The 15908-nt window shown below is 42.2% G+C and overlaps 1 protein-coding gene across 2 annotated transcripts in view; it reads left to right on the forward strand.

The window, feature by feature from the left end:
- Positions 1 to 243: 243 nt before the first annotated feature.
- The window catches only part of CEP85L (centrosomal protein 85 like), a 105942-nt gene continuing 90277 nt past the window's right edge, over positions 244 to 15908 (forward strand). For both annotated transcript variants that reach the window (XM_065734640.1, XM_065734648.1), the window contains exons 1-2: positions 244 to 358; positions 15654 to 15815. In XM_065734640.1, coding sequence (XP_065590712.1) covers positions 304 to 358; positions 15654 to 15815 — 217 coding nt within the window. In that variant the 5' untranslated portion in view covers positions 244 to 303. The remainder of the gene's footprint in view (positions 359 to 15653; positions 15816 to 15908) is intronic.

A 15908-nucleotide genomic window follows, 5' to 3' on the forward strand; every position in this document is an offset into this window, starting at 1 on the left:
CCCCAGCCGCCCGCCCCGCGCCCGCTCCCCGTGGGCCGGCTTATGCGAGAAGCTCGCCCCCGAGCGCCGCAGCATCTGCGGGCTCCCGCCCACGTCCCCGCCCCGCTCCGCTTCCAGCGCCGGAGAACCAGGCGACGGCGGCAGCGCAATAAAGCAAGTTCGGTGCGCGGCGGGTGTGGCCGGCTCCTCCCGCCTGCGCGATCGCGGTTCGACAGCATGGCTGCGGCCGTAAACCCCCGCTAGCCCCCGCCGCCCGCCCGGGGCTGGACGGCGAGCGGCTCCGCGCTGCCGGGGCGCGGCACCATGTGGGGAGGGCTGCAGCCTCGGCTCGGCGCCGGCCCGCGCGGATACAGAGCGGGTAAGGAGCGGGATGGGGGCTGTAGGGCCGGCACCGCTTCTCTTCTCTTCCTCCCTTCCCTTCCCCGCCCGGCCCGGTGCCGCCGTTCCCCGCGTGCAGCTCCCCGCAGCAGCGCCCGTGCCTGCGGGGCAGCGGCTCCTTCCCCCTCCCCCCGCCCGGAGGACGGAAGCGCTGCAACGGGCTCGGCGGACGCTCAAGCAGTCAGTCTGCTGCTATCTTTAGGGCCGCCCGCACTCAGCGGGGTGTTTTTCCCTTTTAATTCCGCGGTTCAGTCCCCTCTGCCGCGAGGCGAGCTTGCCCGGGATGGGAGGCCCTCCCCCGGAGCGTCGGGGTAAAGCTGTGCTTACCCACGTAATCCCTTTCTGTGGATCGGGCTCTTGTTTTCTTCTTTCTTTTTTCTTTCTTTATTTCTTCCCTCTGTTGTTAGTGTATCGTTGGTCAGACGATCTAAGCAGAAGGCTTGTTTCCCTTCGTGCTTTTTTGCTTTATGTTATTTAGGTTGCAACCAATTCCGGTTGTTAAGAAGATCGTTCGAGTCCTGTTTCTTGCATCACTTTGCCCCTCGGTTTCTGGGCTTTAAATCAGAGTCTGGTTCTCACAATTTGGCAGGATCAAGTTTAAGTTTAGTTTTAAACTGACCCTATGCTAATAGTGCTTGGGACAAGTAGATTGCAGAACATAACCACTGCTGTTGCATCGGTGAGCCCAGGTACCAAGTTTAGTTTTGGGCTGCCTTTTCCAGTTTTTTTGGAGGCACTGAGCTCTAAATTCAGCAAGCAGAGTTCCTGCAAGTACTTTGAGACTTTTGCGTTATTGAAGTAATAGATTGCAGCATAAGTCTGTGGTTTGGCAGTGCCATTGCAAGTGCAAAGTGATGCTCTTGTAATACTTTTTTTTTGTTTTGTTTTCATTCAGAAATTTGGCATCGTGTTTTAATTTTGGACTTGGAAAACATGGCTGCATAGCGTGTATTTGGTTGGGTGACGTATTTAAATGGAAGGATTGTTTTGGTTTCACTTGACAGCGCTTCTCTTGCAAATACAAGCACTGCTAAGATGTTCTCGGCAGCTGCCTGAATCTCTGCAAATAGCCTAATGTTCACTCCCTATGATGTGAAAGAAGGCATTGTTCCTTTTTTTCTTTACTATTATCATTAATTTCTCTATATAATGTGTTTGCCTTGCTGAAGCATGGTGATTTTTTTTTAATGCTTCCTGTACAAAAATGAAATTGTTATCTTTGTGCCACTGCTTGCTGAGATTGGACGCTCTGAACCAAGAGCACAAATCTCAGTGATTTTGATGGAAACTGCAGGATTTCAGTGTTTCAATTCTTATCTGCTTGTCTTTAGGGGCAAGAATACTAGAATGCTGCATCATGCATGTGCAACACTTGTTCCGTTCACTAGCTTCAGGCTGTTACCAAAGGTTGTTGATGTTCGTGTTTTACGTTTGCTTTAGAAGACTCTGGGCTGGGCCATTCGTTAGTCTGTGCGTTTTGTGTGTGTTGGGAGTCAGTGTTTTCATACAGCAATTCTCATCAATAAGTTTTACTCTTTGTTTCTGTGTAAGAAATAATTTCTCAGTTGGCTGTGAGATTTGAGAACATATTTTGCTTTTCTTTGCTCTCCATCCCTCCTCTTCTTTGAATATTCACGGTTAAAGTGAAATTCAAAATACAGTTGTGAGTTAGGTAAAAGAAAGTAGCAAAACTTTTGTAGATAAACCTCCCATCTGAGGTAAGGCAGACTAACAAAAGGTAGTAGCTGATAGCAAGTGCATAATGATGAAGTTTGAACTTGAGATATGGTCTCTGCGTTGTGGTTCCAACATAGTAATCCCTTCCTTCATTGGTCTTACCTTCAGACAGTCACAAAGTTGTTCTGCTAAAGAAGTAAAAGGTAGTTAGGAGCATACAGGCATTGTAATGAAGACTTAATGGCTACAAAGATCCTGTGCTATTATGTTATTGAGGTCAGGTTTGTTTGTTTATTTATGATTGGATGCAAATTTTCCAAGGGAAAAGTATTTTGTCCACAGTTGTGTCCTAATAGGGGGCAGGAGTTAAAGAATTAAAGGTATTCTATCAGAAGAAGAATTCCTCCAAATTCCAAATTAAATGCTTTAGTGGCGGCTTCTGAATATAGATCTCATGGTATTGAATTTTAAATACTGGTTTGGGAGCATAACAATTTCCCTGTCAAGTTCAGTTTGTTAATGAAAAGCATTATATTTTGCTAGTTGTGTGGTAGTCATACATGTATGTGGGATCAGAAGCTCTATGTTTTGAAAGTCTTACACTTCACTTACAGAATTCTTCAGTAGTCAGCTGACTGTAACTATTTATATGGGGAAAATATCTTTTTTTTTTTTTCAATAATAGATGCATATTAATTCTGATTTTTCTTAGAAGTGTAACAGGCAAGGTCACTTCTAGTTTTGGCTTTCATCATTATTATTTCTTTTTGTTGTTGCTTTGTTTTGATTTTCAGTGTGATGCACATCTCAGATGTGCTGTCCTGTTTCCACATTTCCTTTAGATGGGTGCTTGTTGTTTTAGCCAGCAGGTTTTAATGACACATTTTGCTGCCCAGACAATAAAAGCTGACTCTTACACTCTTATGTCCCCTCCCTGGCAGCATTCAAGGCCAGACTGGATGGGGCTTTGAGCAACCTGGTCTAGTGGGAGGTGTTCCTGCCTATATCAGGGGGATTGGAACTAGTGGTCTTAAAGGTCCCTTCCAACCCAAGCTATTCTATGATTAGGTGATTAGTGCTGGGAATGCTTATGATTGACTTAGTCTTTCGGTCTTCTTGTAAGTGCTTAACTGTTTATGAAAGCTCTGCGGCATAGTTTATCCCTGTCTAAAGACAATAGCTGCTGTGCTGCAGCACTTGAAATAATTGAGGTGAAAGATGCGGGTTCCAAGCCTTGTGCTAGCTCTTTGAAGTATACAGTTGGTGAATTAGTTATTTAAGACCATGAGTGTTCATCTAGACATGTTGTAGTCAGTTACGCTGTGTGTTCAATGGATGCCTGTGGGATGTGGAATATATACATTTCAGAGTGGAAAACAAAACAAAAAACTGCACTGCCTTCATTCAGACTTGACTTCGCTACCAGTACTACCCATTGCTGACCATTAACATTTGGTGGCAGAGGCTATTTAGGTGACAGAGGTGAGAAGTGGTGAAGCACTTGAGCAACAAGGTGCTCGAAGGGGTGTAAATACAGCCACCCACGGCCCTGTGTTCCTGGAACCCTGGTGACAGGCTCTGCTCCTAAGGTAGAGACCAGAAGTCATTGAGTCATCTTTCTTAACCCTCTCTGGCAGTGGGTGTGACATGTGAATCTGACACTGTATGTCATGTGCTATTTAATGATGTTACAGTCAAAGTGTCATCAGCTATGAGGACACAGCATGTTATGAGGCCTGTGGAATGCTGTCTCCTTGGTGTAGGGGTCGCGGGCAGCATTGTGCCACAGCAGTGGGCAGAGAGGGACCTGTGGGATGGGATAAGGAGGAAGGAATCCAATAGTTTCCTTTCTGTAGCCAGTTTCATTAGTGTGGTGGAAACATATAGCTGAAGATGTGGTAGCACTGTGGGTACCTGAAAAGGGAGGTTTATCTCCTCAGGCTAGATGAGACAGTAAGATGCGAGTTGGTGTTACCAAGGGTAGGTTTCACATTGCTTACGGTATATAAACTTGTGTATACATGTGTATAAAGGATGTCATAAAATATATTATCTAAGCTTAAAAATTGAGTGTTCCAGCTACAAGACAGGGCGAACTTTGTGAACTTTGCCATCTTGTACAGGCTGTAACAGTGTGAAATTACACTCTTGTTTCGGTGGTGATGAACAGGAGTTACTCGCATTTCTTCACAACAGTGCCGTTTTCTTCCCTCCCTTCAGACAATTCACTTTTATGGACCTAATATCTGTTCTTTCAGTGTATACAAAGCATAAATGCCTTAACTGCTCAGCTGCAAAAAAAAAAAAAAAAAAAAAAAAATTGAAACTTTAACAGTGTAAGAATGTACTATGTGTTTTTTCTTTTTCTTAAGGGGTAGTAATAGTTATAACCTCATGTATTGAATGTTTACTGAAATATTGGCTTATGATTTCACACCACAGAAGGACAGTTCTGTCCTTTTAAGACTTTAATGAAAGAAAACAGTAATTCACTTAATGATTGCATTGATTTGAAGCAGTTGTACAGAATAAGCATGTAGTAAAAGGCAGCGTGAGCCATCATGTCTGCAGTGGGTGATGGAGGAAAGTGCTTGTTGACATAAGAGCACCTGTGTGTTCTGCACTGAACATCTAGCATTTGTCTGCCAAATATTGCTTCTTACAGTGACATGATAAGGTTTTAACAACAGGCATTTGAGGAGTGTTAAAGGACCTGTGCGTATGGACAAGTGGCCAAATGCAGTAAAAATACGTGGTGGTAAGGATGTGCTGACTTGGTTCTAGTTGTCAGTTGTTTGTCAGGTGTTCAGGTGTGTCCTGATAGTGTACACTGGCAATAAAAATCTCATTGTGGCTGCAGTTTGCTTTAAAGCACATTCAGTTTTCTTGCTATGTGATTCAAAAAGTGGCTTTCTATTTGCCTTTTATAGTGGGCTCACCTTGCCTGGCTGCCAGTGATTCTCACTTTGCCCTTCTACAGCACTAGGGAGAAACAGTATGGCAGAGTCAGCAGGTTAAGATCTGAGGGAAGGGATTAATCACCGTCATGGGAAATCAGACTCTGCGTGGGGGAAATGAACTTAATTTATGGCCAATTAATGTACGCTTGTGTAGTGGGAAGTGAGGACAGAAGCTAAACAAGCCAACACACGCACAAATCACATGACCCCTATATTCTCCTTACACTACTTCCTCTCTTGGGCCTATCTTCCTTTCTGACAATACATCCTGGTTGAGACAGGGTTTCTGGTTATTCCAAATGGTTGATTTCTCTGCAGCTCCTTCCTCCTCATACTTCTCCCCTGCACTGGTGCAGGTCCCCCCTGAGTACTTGAGTCTTCCATGAAACTTGCTGCAGCCTGATCCTATCTCAGATGCAGAGCTGCTCTGCTGTGGTCTCCATGGGCTGCGTTGGAGCCTGGAGCACCTCCTCTCCTTCTCTGACCTGGGTGTAAACAGAGCTGTTTCTCTCACTTCCTCACCCGTGGACAGTATTTACCTTTTCATAGATGTACTTCCTGGAGCACAAGGCTGCCCTGGCCTCTATTCAGGTGCCACTGCTGCAGCCCCCTCTGCCAAGCCTGTGACACTCACCCCCAGTACGACTTGAGTAGAATGCTGGTTCTGAGGTAATGCTGCATGTTGCCCTGAAGCATATTCCTGCTAGTGCTAAGGGAGGGTGTTAGTAGGGATGCTGAGGTCTGCTAAGATCTCCAAATGGGAGCTTCTTGCTGTTGGTCTGATTGAGGAGGTGAAAAATATGGTTTGTGGGAGACTGTGAATAAGCTGCAGGGACCTGAGAGTGGATGGCTAGAGATGATGAGATGGATATAATTTGGGTAAACAAGTTCACAAGTATACCTGGCTTATAGTAGTCCTGACCCTACCCTCCTTCAGCCCAAAACTGCAGGCTCCTGTGTAATTGCCCACGAGATGCTCATTTTCCACAGGCATCTGGCTTTGTTGCCTGGGCTGGAGCTTCCTATTGATCGCCCAGCTGTATCCCAGTGACCTATTTCTCCACAGCCAGCCGTGCTGTAAGTGGATCACATCTTTCTGTTCTGCATCCCTAGTGACCTTGGTTGATTTTTCAGTCAAATGGCTACTGTAAGAGGAAGCAGTGATGCAAATAAGAGAAGGGCAAAGGTTGAGAATTCACTTACTTTCAGGGTATAATATTCCCTGAAATTTGGAAGATACAACAGAATTGCCTGAGATGGTTTGTGTGTGTGAATTTCAGAATGTGATTTCCTTTTGCAGCAAAAATGATCTAGTCTTAGTTCCAGTGCTTTGGGGTTGTCAACGGTTTACGGGCCAGTTCAGCCTGGTTCCATGACTAATGGGGCAGGGGGATCCATGGATTTTTGTGGGATTTTGTGACTTGTCAACAGTTTTATCTTCCCCTCTGATTAGAAAATGAAAACATGGAAGGTAACGTGAAGTCCTCTGGGGTACGTAGTTCTTTTTGGAGACAGGTATGCCCAGAACTATCGCCTCTCTATGAACTGAAGTATTAACTCTTTAACTTCCAGTGCACTATGTGGGGATTTTTTTTTTAATCAGTATTCAACATGAAGACGTGACAGGGGTACTTCTGCTCATGCATCCTTTCTACTTCCAAGGGGCCTGGTCTGGCAGTTATTCAGCCTTATGACAAACTGATCTGGAGGACTGGAACAAGGAGAATACTAATGGTAAAAAATTGATAAATGGGGGATTTACATTTGCCTGACTCCTGTTTGAGCCATTGCAGCAGAAAGAGCCTGTGCTGGTGCTAGGTGAGTGCAGAATGCCTGGTGTCATATGGGCTAGCTGTAAAGCAGCTTGCAGGTAGTGGAGAGATCTAGCACAGCCTTGCTTCTCCAGTGCAGAATTGCTGATGATATCAGAAGACCCATAATTAATCCTCAGACTTGCTGCGAAGGCCAAGGAAGATTAAGGGTGAGGATCTGGAAAGTGACATTAATTCTACTGGACTTGCATTCAGGTTAAAACTGGTCCAGAGTAATGGACAGTGACTGACAAGGTGGTAGGAGGCTATCTCTACCTTCCTGAAGGACAAGTACTGGCCAAAAAAAAAAAAAAAAAAAACCATGCTGTCTCTTTATGTATTAAAATACTTGGAACAAGCTTACAGCAAATGATCCTTTTCAGACTTTTAGATATCTAATATGTTAAGAGACTTACAGTGTCAGGCAAGAAACATTCTTGAAGCAGCTTGGAGTGAGATCTGAGATTCCTTATAAGGTATCTGTATGTTTCTAATGTCTGCTTTGTTCCTTTTGTAAGCATAGTTTCCAGATGGTGTGAGAAGCTGCAACTTTTTTAAGGTTTAGAATAAAAATGGCCTTTCTTAAATTTGTGTTTCTTTAAAAGATGGTGTCTTCTCTCCTGCGTACTCTATAGCAAATATGTTTTTGTTTGCAAATTTTAACCTGTGGTAACATTCTTTTAAGAATTAATACATGTGAAAATGCTTTGTATGAAAAGTTCAGTGACTTGCACTGATCAAAGGCTGAAAGTGGGAGTATAGGAATACTAGAAGGCATTGACAATGCTGTTACTTAAAACTTTATTGTTCTTGCTGAGAGCTGTGGAGGACCCAGCTAACAGTTGTCATCTTGATCTCTACTTGTTAGCTTCATCATCCTAAATACCAAATTGATTGAACAGAGCTCGTGTCTTCAGTAGAATTGTTATAATAAAAGGTTTTGCATCAGTAGTGATTGTAGTTGAGAAGAAGTTAGGAGCACAGAAGTGACTTTTTTTTTTTTGTCTGGAAGTATTCTATGTGTAGTTTGTCATAACAATGTATGAAAGATATAAATATACATATATATCTTTTAAACTATTGTGTTGTTTCTTTAAATTTCAGAGTATTTTTCCTTGCTTGTTTTGAATAGATATGCATGGAAGAGAGGTTTTTTTCTTTTTTTGAACAGAGAAACTGAACTTGGGAGAAAATTTTACCTTGTCTCATAAGCCTTAGAAGTTAGTAAAGGAAATCTCCTATTGACTTACATTAAGCCAGAATGTCACCCTTTTAACTTTAATTTGGGAACTCGGTTATGTGTTGTGCAGACTTCTGTAAGCGTGGACTGAAAATGCAGCCTGAAGGCTCTGTCTCTGGTCCATCCATATTAAAGTAAATTCTACCGTGTGTGTAATGCATGTTAAGCTTCTTTGAAGAAAGATGGAAAAATGCTATAATTATGTTTTAGCAAACTGGTTCCGTGAAATGATTTATTTATTTATTTTTGTCTCTGTCTTATCCTTGGCACTAAAGGAAATAGTAATCTGTAGATCTGATTATTAGGAGAAATTATGTTCCTATTTGAAAAAATGAAAAATTTAAGTGTGGGGACAGCATAAAATCATCTTTTTTCTTTTATTGCTCTTTAACCCATTGTTGCAGCTGTGATTACTTTTTCCTATTCAGAGAGGAGGTGGACTTATTGTTTTAAGGACAGAGGTTGATCTGGTAGCAGAATGTTACGACAGCAAAAAAATCAGAACAACTTACCTGATTGTGATTTTTAATATCAGTATGGCTAAGCCCAAAGAGAGGCTTAAACGTAGAAGATAAAAGGATTTAGGAGGAGGATTTAGTGTCTCACCTACAGTACATAGCCTTCTGAATCTCTAGAAGCTGACTGGGTGTCCTGAGGGCTTGCTGTTCTAAGTTTATATAACTTTAAGCTTATTTTCCTAGACATTCATCTCTTCATATTATGATAAATTTAGCAAGCTTAAAAGGTGGGCTTTTGACTGCGTTCACTACGTGGAAGTGAATGGAAACTTAAGAAGTTTATTTTGTGTTTCTGTGGGGTGAATAGTGTAGTCCAAAGACAAAGAGGCAAGCCAGCATAGCAGGCATGACGTAATACACGCGGTCAGTGTGCCAGACTTGAAATGAGAAACATCTGCAGCTTGTCGAAGTTCTGCTTTATGCAAATGGGCTCTCTCTGGAAGGGGAAAACCTCACAGGAGAGCTATCATCAGTTGGACACAGTGCCTGGTCTTGCCCTGTCAGCGGTGAAATGAAAGCAGACTCCTTACTCTCCTGACAACAGTAGGAATGTCACTATTGAGGTGATATTAAATAAACGTGGCTAGATGCTATCTGTGTAAAAACTAGGAATTTTGTTACAAATTGAGTCCTTGTTCTGGATATTTTCTGGTCTAGAAATCAGGCTGAGTATTATTATGCACTGTGCCAACGTAAGGATTTTGTGACCTTTTTAGCTAGTGGAGTGCTATGTTGAGCACAGCTTTCTGCTAGCTAAACAGATTTTGTCCTGCATAGTGAAGCTTGCAGAAATTTATGCCTGTCTTGCTCCGGTTCAGAATTGGCATTAATGCACAGTTTGGCAGTAGGGTTGATTGGCCAAGCACTTCAGTCTAGTGATAAGCTAGTTGCTGTTGGGCATTTATGCGTACCTATACATTCCCAGTCCTCACTTAGCGTTGCAACTATCTGTCCCCTTTCTGGGACAGCTTTGGAGATCAAATTAGAAGAGAACCTCGTTTGTAAATGGGGTTGATTTTCTTCCTGAAGCACTTCTGTGGTATATGCAGTGGTAGGGCTTTTGCTAGGAAACCACAGCAAATCTGTGGGTGGGAAGAGTGACCAGCTTGTGTGTAGCAGCTAACCAATAGATCCAATTAGCGCTAATGTCACACAGCATTCTCAGCTCAAACCTGTTTTTGTTAGTGAAATAAGCTTGCCAGCTGGTCTTCTTGGTACATAGAGATGGGCACCTCTTGCTTTCTGTCCTGTGTGGTTCAATGAGAAGTGAAATACCTGGCTGTGTCTTTAACTACAGTGACAGAGGAGCTTTACAGAACCTTGCTAAATTGCCACCTTTCTTTTAAATTCATATTCACTCTTCTATATTGCATGCTTCCCAGCTTGAGAGACTTTGTCACATGTTGACTTGGTATTGTACAGTGCCATACGCATTTTTCTAGTCACAAAAATGTGTAACTTGTAAAAGCTCACGGATACTGTTTTACACAGAAGTCAGTTTTCATGGCTATGGTTTATGAAGAAAATTTGTGTATTTACCTATTTCTATTAAAGAATAAAGTTAATCTTTATGAAGGAATTCCAGAGGCAAAATAAACCAGATTTGTTGTCACAGTCAACTTAAAATATTGCTCTCTTAGGAAATTAAATTGTGAACACATGTTCCTTAAAGTATGATTCTAGTCAAGTTCTGATTAAACATGCCCTTGACTGGCAGTATCACTTTGAGGACTGTACTTTGAGGACTTTCTTCTCTGGGTTTTTTTTTCCTCTACTTCTCTCAGCTGATACAATTTATGACACTTTTATACCTTCTCCAGTAAGTGAATTATTTTGTGGATGGGCCTTTATATGCTATGTAGTATACTATCAGACTATACCAGTAAAAATGCAATGAAAAGCCTTCTGTCAGTATTCTTCTACTTGAACTCATTTCTGCCTTTTGTTGTACGTTTTTATCTTTCTTGATGTTCATAGTTACTCTGTTCAGTTTCCAACTGAAAAACTTGGAGAACATGGTTAAATTGTTTTCAAGTTCTGTCAAGAAAGCACACCAATAGGGGATGTGAGTCCTCAGGATGAATCATATTTCAGCTATCTGACACTGTAAAGTGCTTTGGAGAAGCTGAAATGTATAGATTCAGTAGTTAAGGCTGTCACTTCATCCCACTTCCCTCTGCTTGTTCATGCACTAAGATGAAGTTGCATCACCCGCCTACTCTCAGCTGTGTTGGTTCGAGAGGTGGGGCTGGGACCTGCTGGTGCTTTGGTTCGTGGCAGTGAGCAGAGCTGTGAGCTTCCACCAACTTCTGGGGCATCAAGAGGAGTGTCTTCCTGCTGTCATCTGTCCACTTTCCTGAATATGTTAAGAACCCAATTTTTTCCAGACCACTGTTCATCATAAACACAGGATTTTTAGAAGAGACCGTGTTGTAGGCCTGGAACTTGTTTTGAACACTTGTTACTAATTAGTCACAGCTCATTTTGTGGAAGGATGATAGAGGTGAAGTGTGTGCCGGGTTTTGTATTTTTATTTTCAAGAACTCTAACCTTTTATTCCCACAGTCCAGCAAACAGTTCACCAAGACAATGTTTGACACTGTCCGTGGAAGCACTTCAGGCCGGTTATGCTGCCATCGTGGTGTGGAAGTTTATTCTATAGCCTGGTCACATCCATGCTGACTAGAATAAGTATTGAGTTGTTAGGTTTTGATAGCACTATAGTAAAACCTCCCCTTCAGAATCCTTTAGTTGTGTACTCTTGCACTGGCTGTCACTGGTAGTTCACTTCTGGATACAATCTGTCTGCAGATTCTCCTGTGGAAGCCACTTAAGTCTTCTGGTGTTTTTGTTCAGTATCTAGGTAGATGTCATAGCTGCCACTTAAAATAATTTTTGTACAACCAGGCGTGTTAGAGGTGTTTTAGCAACCAAGTATAAAGGTGGTGATGCTGTTATTTTGTGTGTGTTGATCATTTGGGATCTGTGCATGCCACTGAAATTAGGAGTGGTAATGATACAGCATTAACTTAGCTGCCTTTCTGCCAGCTGTCTGTAATACAGAATCACAGAGGTTGGAAGGGATCTATAGAGATCATCAAGTCCAACCCTCCTGCCAAAGCAGGTTCCCTACACTAAGTCATAGGAAAAAGTTGCTTATTCTTGTGGAGTGAACTTTCAGTTGCTACTGTACTTTAATAAGTGATTTACTTCCTATACTTTGTTGTTCACTGATCTGCTTTAAATGCTTTGGCTAGAGAGACAGCACCACGCCAGTAAATTTTGCTGGCCAAATTCAAGGTTGCAGTCAACTGCTTATATAAACAAGGCTCCTTTTTATATTTGTTTGGCATGTTGGCTGTAGTCTGTCATGTTCTTTGAAACCATGGCCAGGTAGGATGCCACTTTTTACTGTTCTTTCTCTCCCATTCAATTCTGTGGAAGGTAGATTTTCCTGTACTGCTAAGCTATGTTTATAGTCAAATGGTAACCTTCAGTCTGGTGTACCATATAAGAGATTTTGGCTTGCTTCTCTTGCCCCACTGTGTATTTTGGGCAGATGGATGCTAGCTGGTGATTGGCAGGGTAGCCATCACAGCAGCAGGGTGAAGCAGGTGTGTAGCTGAGCAGTAAGGGCAGTCCTGTGCATCTTTCCCTTTTTATGCTTGGTTTATTTAGTGTCATCTGTTTGCTGTGTGGAAGATCATGTTTTTACAGAGAGCTGTTGGAAAAGAGATGGAAAACACTGGAGTACAGAGTGATTGGTGGTTCTTTAGTACTTGGCTCTGAAAGTCTGTGCCAAATGTGAAACTAGTTAGTATTTAAAAACTTTATTAAAAAACAACAACAAAAAACAACTGACTTGGATTGATGGAAAGATCTGTAAGGTTTTATTTTTTTTGTATTGTTTCCTCAGTGAAGCTTGTGTAACTTCCTTCCCTCAGTGATGGAGCTGTCTGGTACAAAGACAGCTTACTGATTGAGACTTTCTTAATGAGCGTTTTTCTTAATGAGTGTATTTCTACTATCTTACTGCTTTATTTATTTGCCATTTCTGGGACTGGGTTCTGTTAGCTTTGAGAGGCTTTTTCATATGGACTATTGCATGAAAGCAGCCTGGCCCCATGGAATAAGGAAAGGGGAGTGCTGCAGCAAGACCTTCTGTGGCCCTGGGCACAGTGCAGAGGCATGAGTGCTTCCCTGGAGAGCCAGCTGGGGTCTGTCAGCCTGAGCTGAGTCAGTATTAATGAACCAGTGCTGCACTCATGCTGGTCCGTGTGAAGTTATATATTTGGGTGAGCACTTTAGGGTTGCTGGCTAAAGAGTCAGTCTTTACCAAGTAACTTGGAAATGCTCTCCAGCTCCTGGGGGGAACATGCCCCAAAAGTGGCGTGTTCCTTCCTTGCTATCCTTTCCTACTGGATTGTGCTACAGCAAAGCACCTAAAGCTTGATGTGCTCATTATCTTTGTGCCTGTAGGTGTGGAATTGAGAAGATATTCCAAAACACTCTGTGTAATGCTTTCTGTTTCCTCGACTTACACTAACTACAGCAATTGTGCTGGGGATGACTGTCTGCACCCTACTATGTTATCACTGTAGGGTCTAGCTGGTATGGTTTTATCTTCTGGGATATGTTCTAACATGGGAGATGCTCATGAGGTGTTAGGAAAATCTTCTTTGCACTGAAGATGGTTAAAGACTGAAGCAGGTTGTCTGGAAATGGTGTGGCATCTGTCCCTAGAGTTGTTCAAGACTCAGCTGGATGTGGCCCAGAGAAGTCTAATCTAATTATAATTAGCTTTGGTTTACTTTGAGCAACTGGTTGAACTGGATGACCTCTGAATGTCCTTCATTACCTATGTTATTCCATCCTTCTGTGCTATTTTAAGCCTACATTTTTCTTACTGTTAGGAATATTTTTATTACTCTGCCCTTTTTGAGGGGATGTCTATAGATGATTGTGGTCCAGATACTGAACATCTCTCTGACCAAGAAGTCAAATGAGTTTTGCACTTAATGTATTGATTTAATGTGTGGTAGTAATGTTATTTGCTGCAGTTCTGTTAACACTTTAATGTCATAAAAAGTGAAATCCTCTGAAGAGGTGTATTGCAGAGAAAAACATAATAAAGGGTAAATTAAACTAATTTTCTCTTCTATAAATGTATTTCAAATATCTCCTAAATCAGAACTGCCTCAGGCTTAATTAGCTTAGGCTCTCATAATTCAACTCAGCTCTTGCTGGAATAGTTAGATGCAGGTTGAGGGGTGTGACGTAAAACTGTTAAGGAGAGCAGAGCTATTTAAAGAGAGGGAGAATACGACTGCTGCTCCAGAAGCAGCCAGCGTGTTTAATGAAAGAACTGCTGGGTGATAGAAGAGAAAGAAATGTCCCAGTTTCCCACCAGCTGTATGTGGAACTGCCACATGGCAGTACGTTTGGTGGTGATACAGAGTGGGTGGTAGAGGAACGGTACTGGAGTAGCACCCTATTGGGACCTTGGAGCCTGGCAACTGGCAAGCCGTGGGCGCTCATGCCTGGTTCTCTGGTTTTAGGTTTTGCTGCCTGTTCCTTGAAAGATACTCTGAGGGTTAATGAAGGGTTAAGTGACTCTTGGGAGAAAAGATAGTTTGAGGAAGAAAAGGAAATGCATTGCACAAGGCTTGGGTGAAAAACAAGGGTTAGTGAGATACTGAAGAAGCAAGAGAAAATACAGGAACATGCCTTAATGGAAAGGTGAGGGAACTCTCAATAGAGATTGAATTTGACACAAGTGGACAGAGATATCAAAAGCCTCCAAGAACTACTTACAGAAGGCACATTTAGATGTCATGTTGCAGTTAATTGCAGCATACAGTTAAGAAGTGCATACTGTATTCCTCAATTTACAAGTGGTTTTGTGAGCAACTACTGTTGCTTTGGCTGGTAAGTTTAATGATTTGACTGCTTAATGGGAAGCGTGTACATGTTTATACTTCCACAGATAAATGTGTTTGGGCTTGGTTAATATGTATATTCATTTTTACACCATTTTCTGAACTACTTGATTTATTGTGAAACAAATAGAGCTGGAATTAAGGGTGAGCTGTGGAAGTCCTTGTGGAGACAAATAGCTCTTACGACTTCGGGTGCTGCTGAAAGTGCTTAAGTGACCTCAGAGTACTCATGTGTAGCCGAAGAGACACTATATGCAGGCTGATAGGCTTTGAGTCATTTCCTGCTGAAAGCGTTATGCAAAGCTTGCTGCTAGAGGGGGTGTATGTGAGCAGTTTCACAGAACACCAAACCTGGGCTGTGCTTATCTCTGGAGTTCTTTATCTGCCCCTGCTGATGTGGAGTGCAAATATGGTGATTGGCATGCTGACTGTAAGCCATGCTTAGGTTTAGATTATGGTTATTAGAAATTGTGATTGTCCTTCGGGGCTGTGCTCTGGGTTATATTTTCCACTTCAATAGAATAGGACACATTCTCAACAGTTCTTTGAACAGAGAAACTATTTGCTGCTCTGAATTGTGCTTTCAAATGTAACCTTTCAAACACTATTAAAATAACAAAATGTAGCAAACCCTGGATTCTCACAAAGCCTACGTGCCTGCTTGATTTAATAGTCCATCTTGTGATATAACACAAGAAGAAAACAAGTGGCTTAAGATACCAGTGCTTGCTTTGTTTTATAACCTCAGTCCAGTGCAGTTTATGCAGTTGGAAATGACTGTGTTTCAACTGCAAAAGCCTCAACTGATTTCTGTTGCTGAAACATGTTTCTTTGTAGCTAAATGCTTGCAATGCAATATCCTGCTGTATGTTCAGAATCAATCCTAGAATAGGAAATGCATGGTAATTATCTTGGGAAGTTATCATGAGAGCAGTTTAAGGACTGTGTTTTTAAGTAGTGAAAGTGTATTTACTGGAGCTTCTTGGAAAGGAAAAAACAAACATTGGCATAGATTCTGTTTCAAACCTTATCTATGACAGGTAGTGCTCAGTTTTCATCTTGACTAGTATTTTGTTGTTGAATTGTGTACTGTATCTGTAATGACAGACTTCTGGCTTCCTTCTTTATAGGCTCAGATTATTCCTCTGTGGGACGGTTACCTGGTACAGAATCCCTGTTGCAGTCTGCAAGCATTGTGTCAAGCAGTCAAAGCGATCCTGTCAGAAGACACAGTACAGCTTCCGACAGTGGGGACACTGGGATTGGTACCTCCTGTTCTGATAGTGTGGAAGGTGAGTGTACACTGTTAAACTTCAGAAGTTTCTCAGAGAGAAATAATCCAAACTATTTTAAAGGCATGCTTCTGAAGATAATGGTGATTTTGT

This window comes from Cyrtonyx montezumae, unplaced genomic scaffold, assembly GCF_038088225.1.
Source record: "Cyrtonyx montezumae isolate F1298 unplaced genomic scaffold, pur_monq_1.0 scaffold_0, whole genome shotgun sequence".
Taxonomy (NCBI): domain Eukaryota; kingdom Metazoa; phylum Chordata; class Aves; order Galliformes; family Odontophoridae; genus Cyrtonyx; species Cyrtonyx montezumae.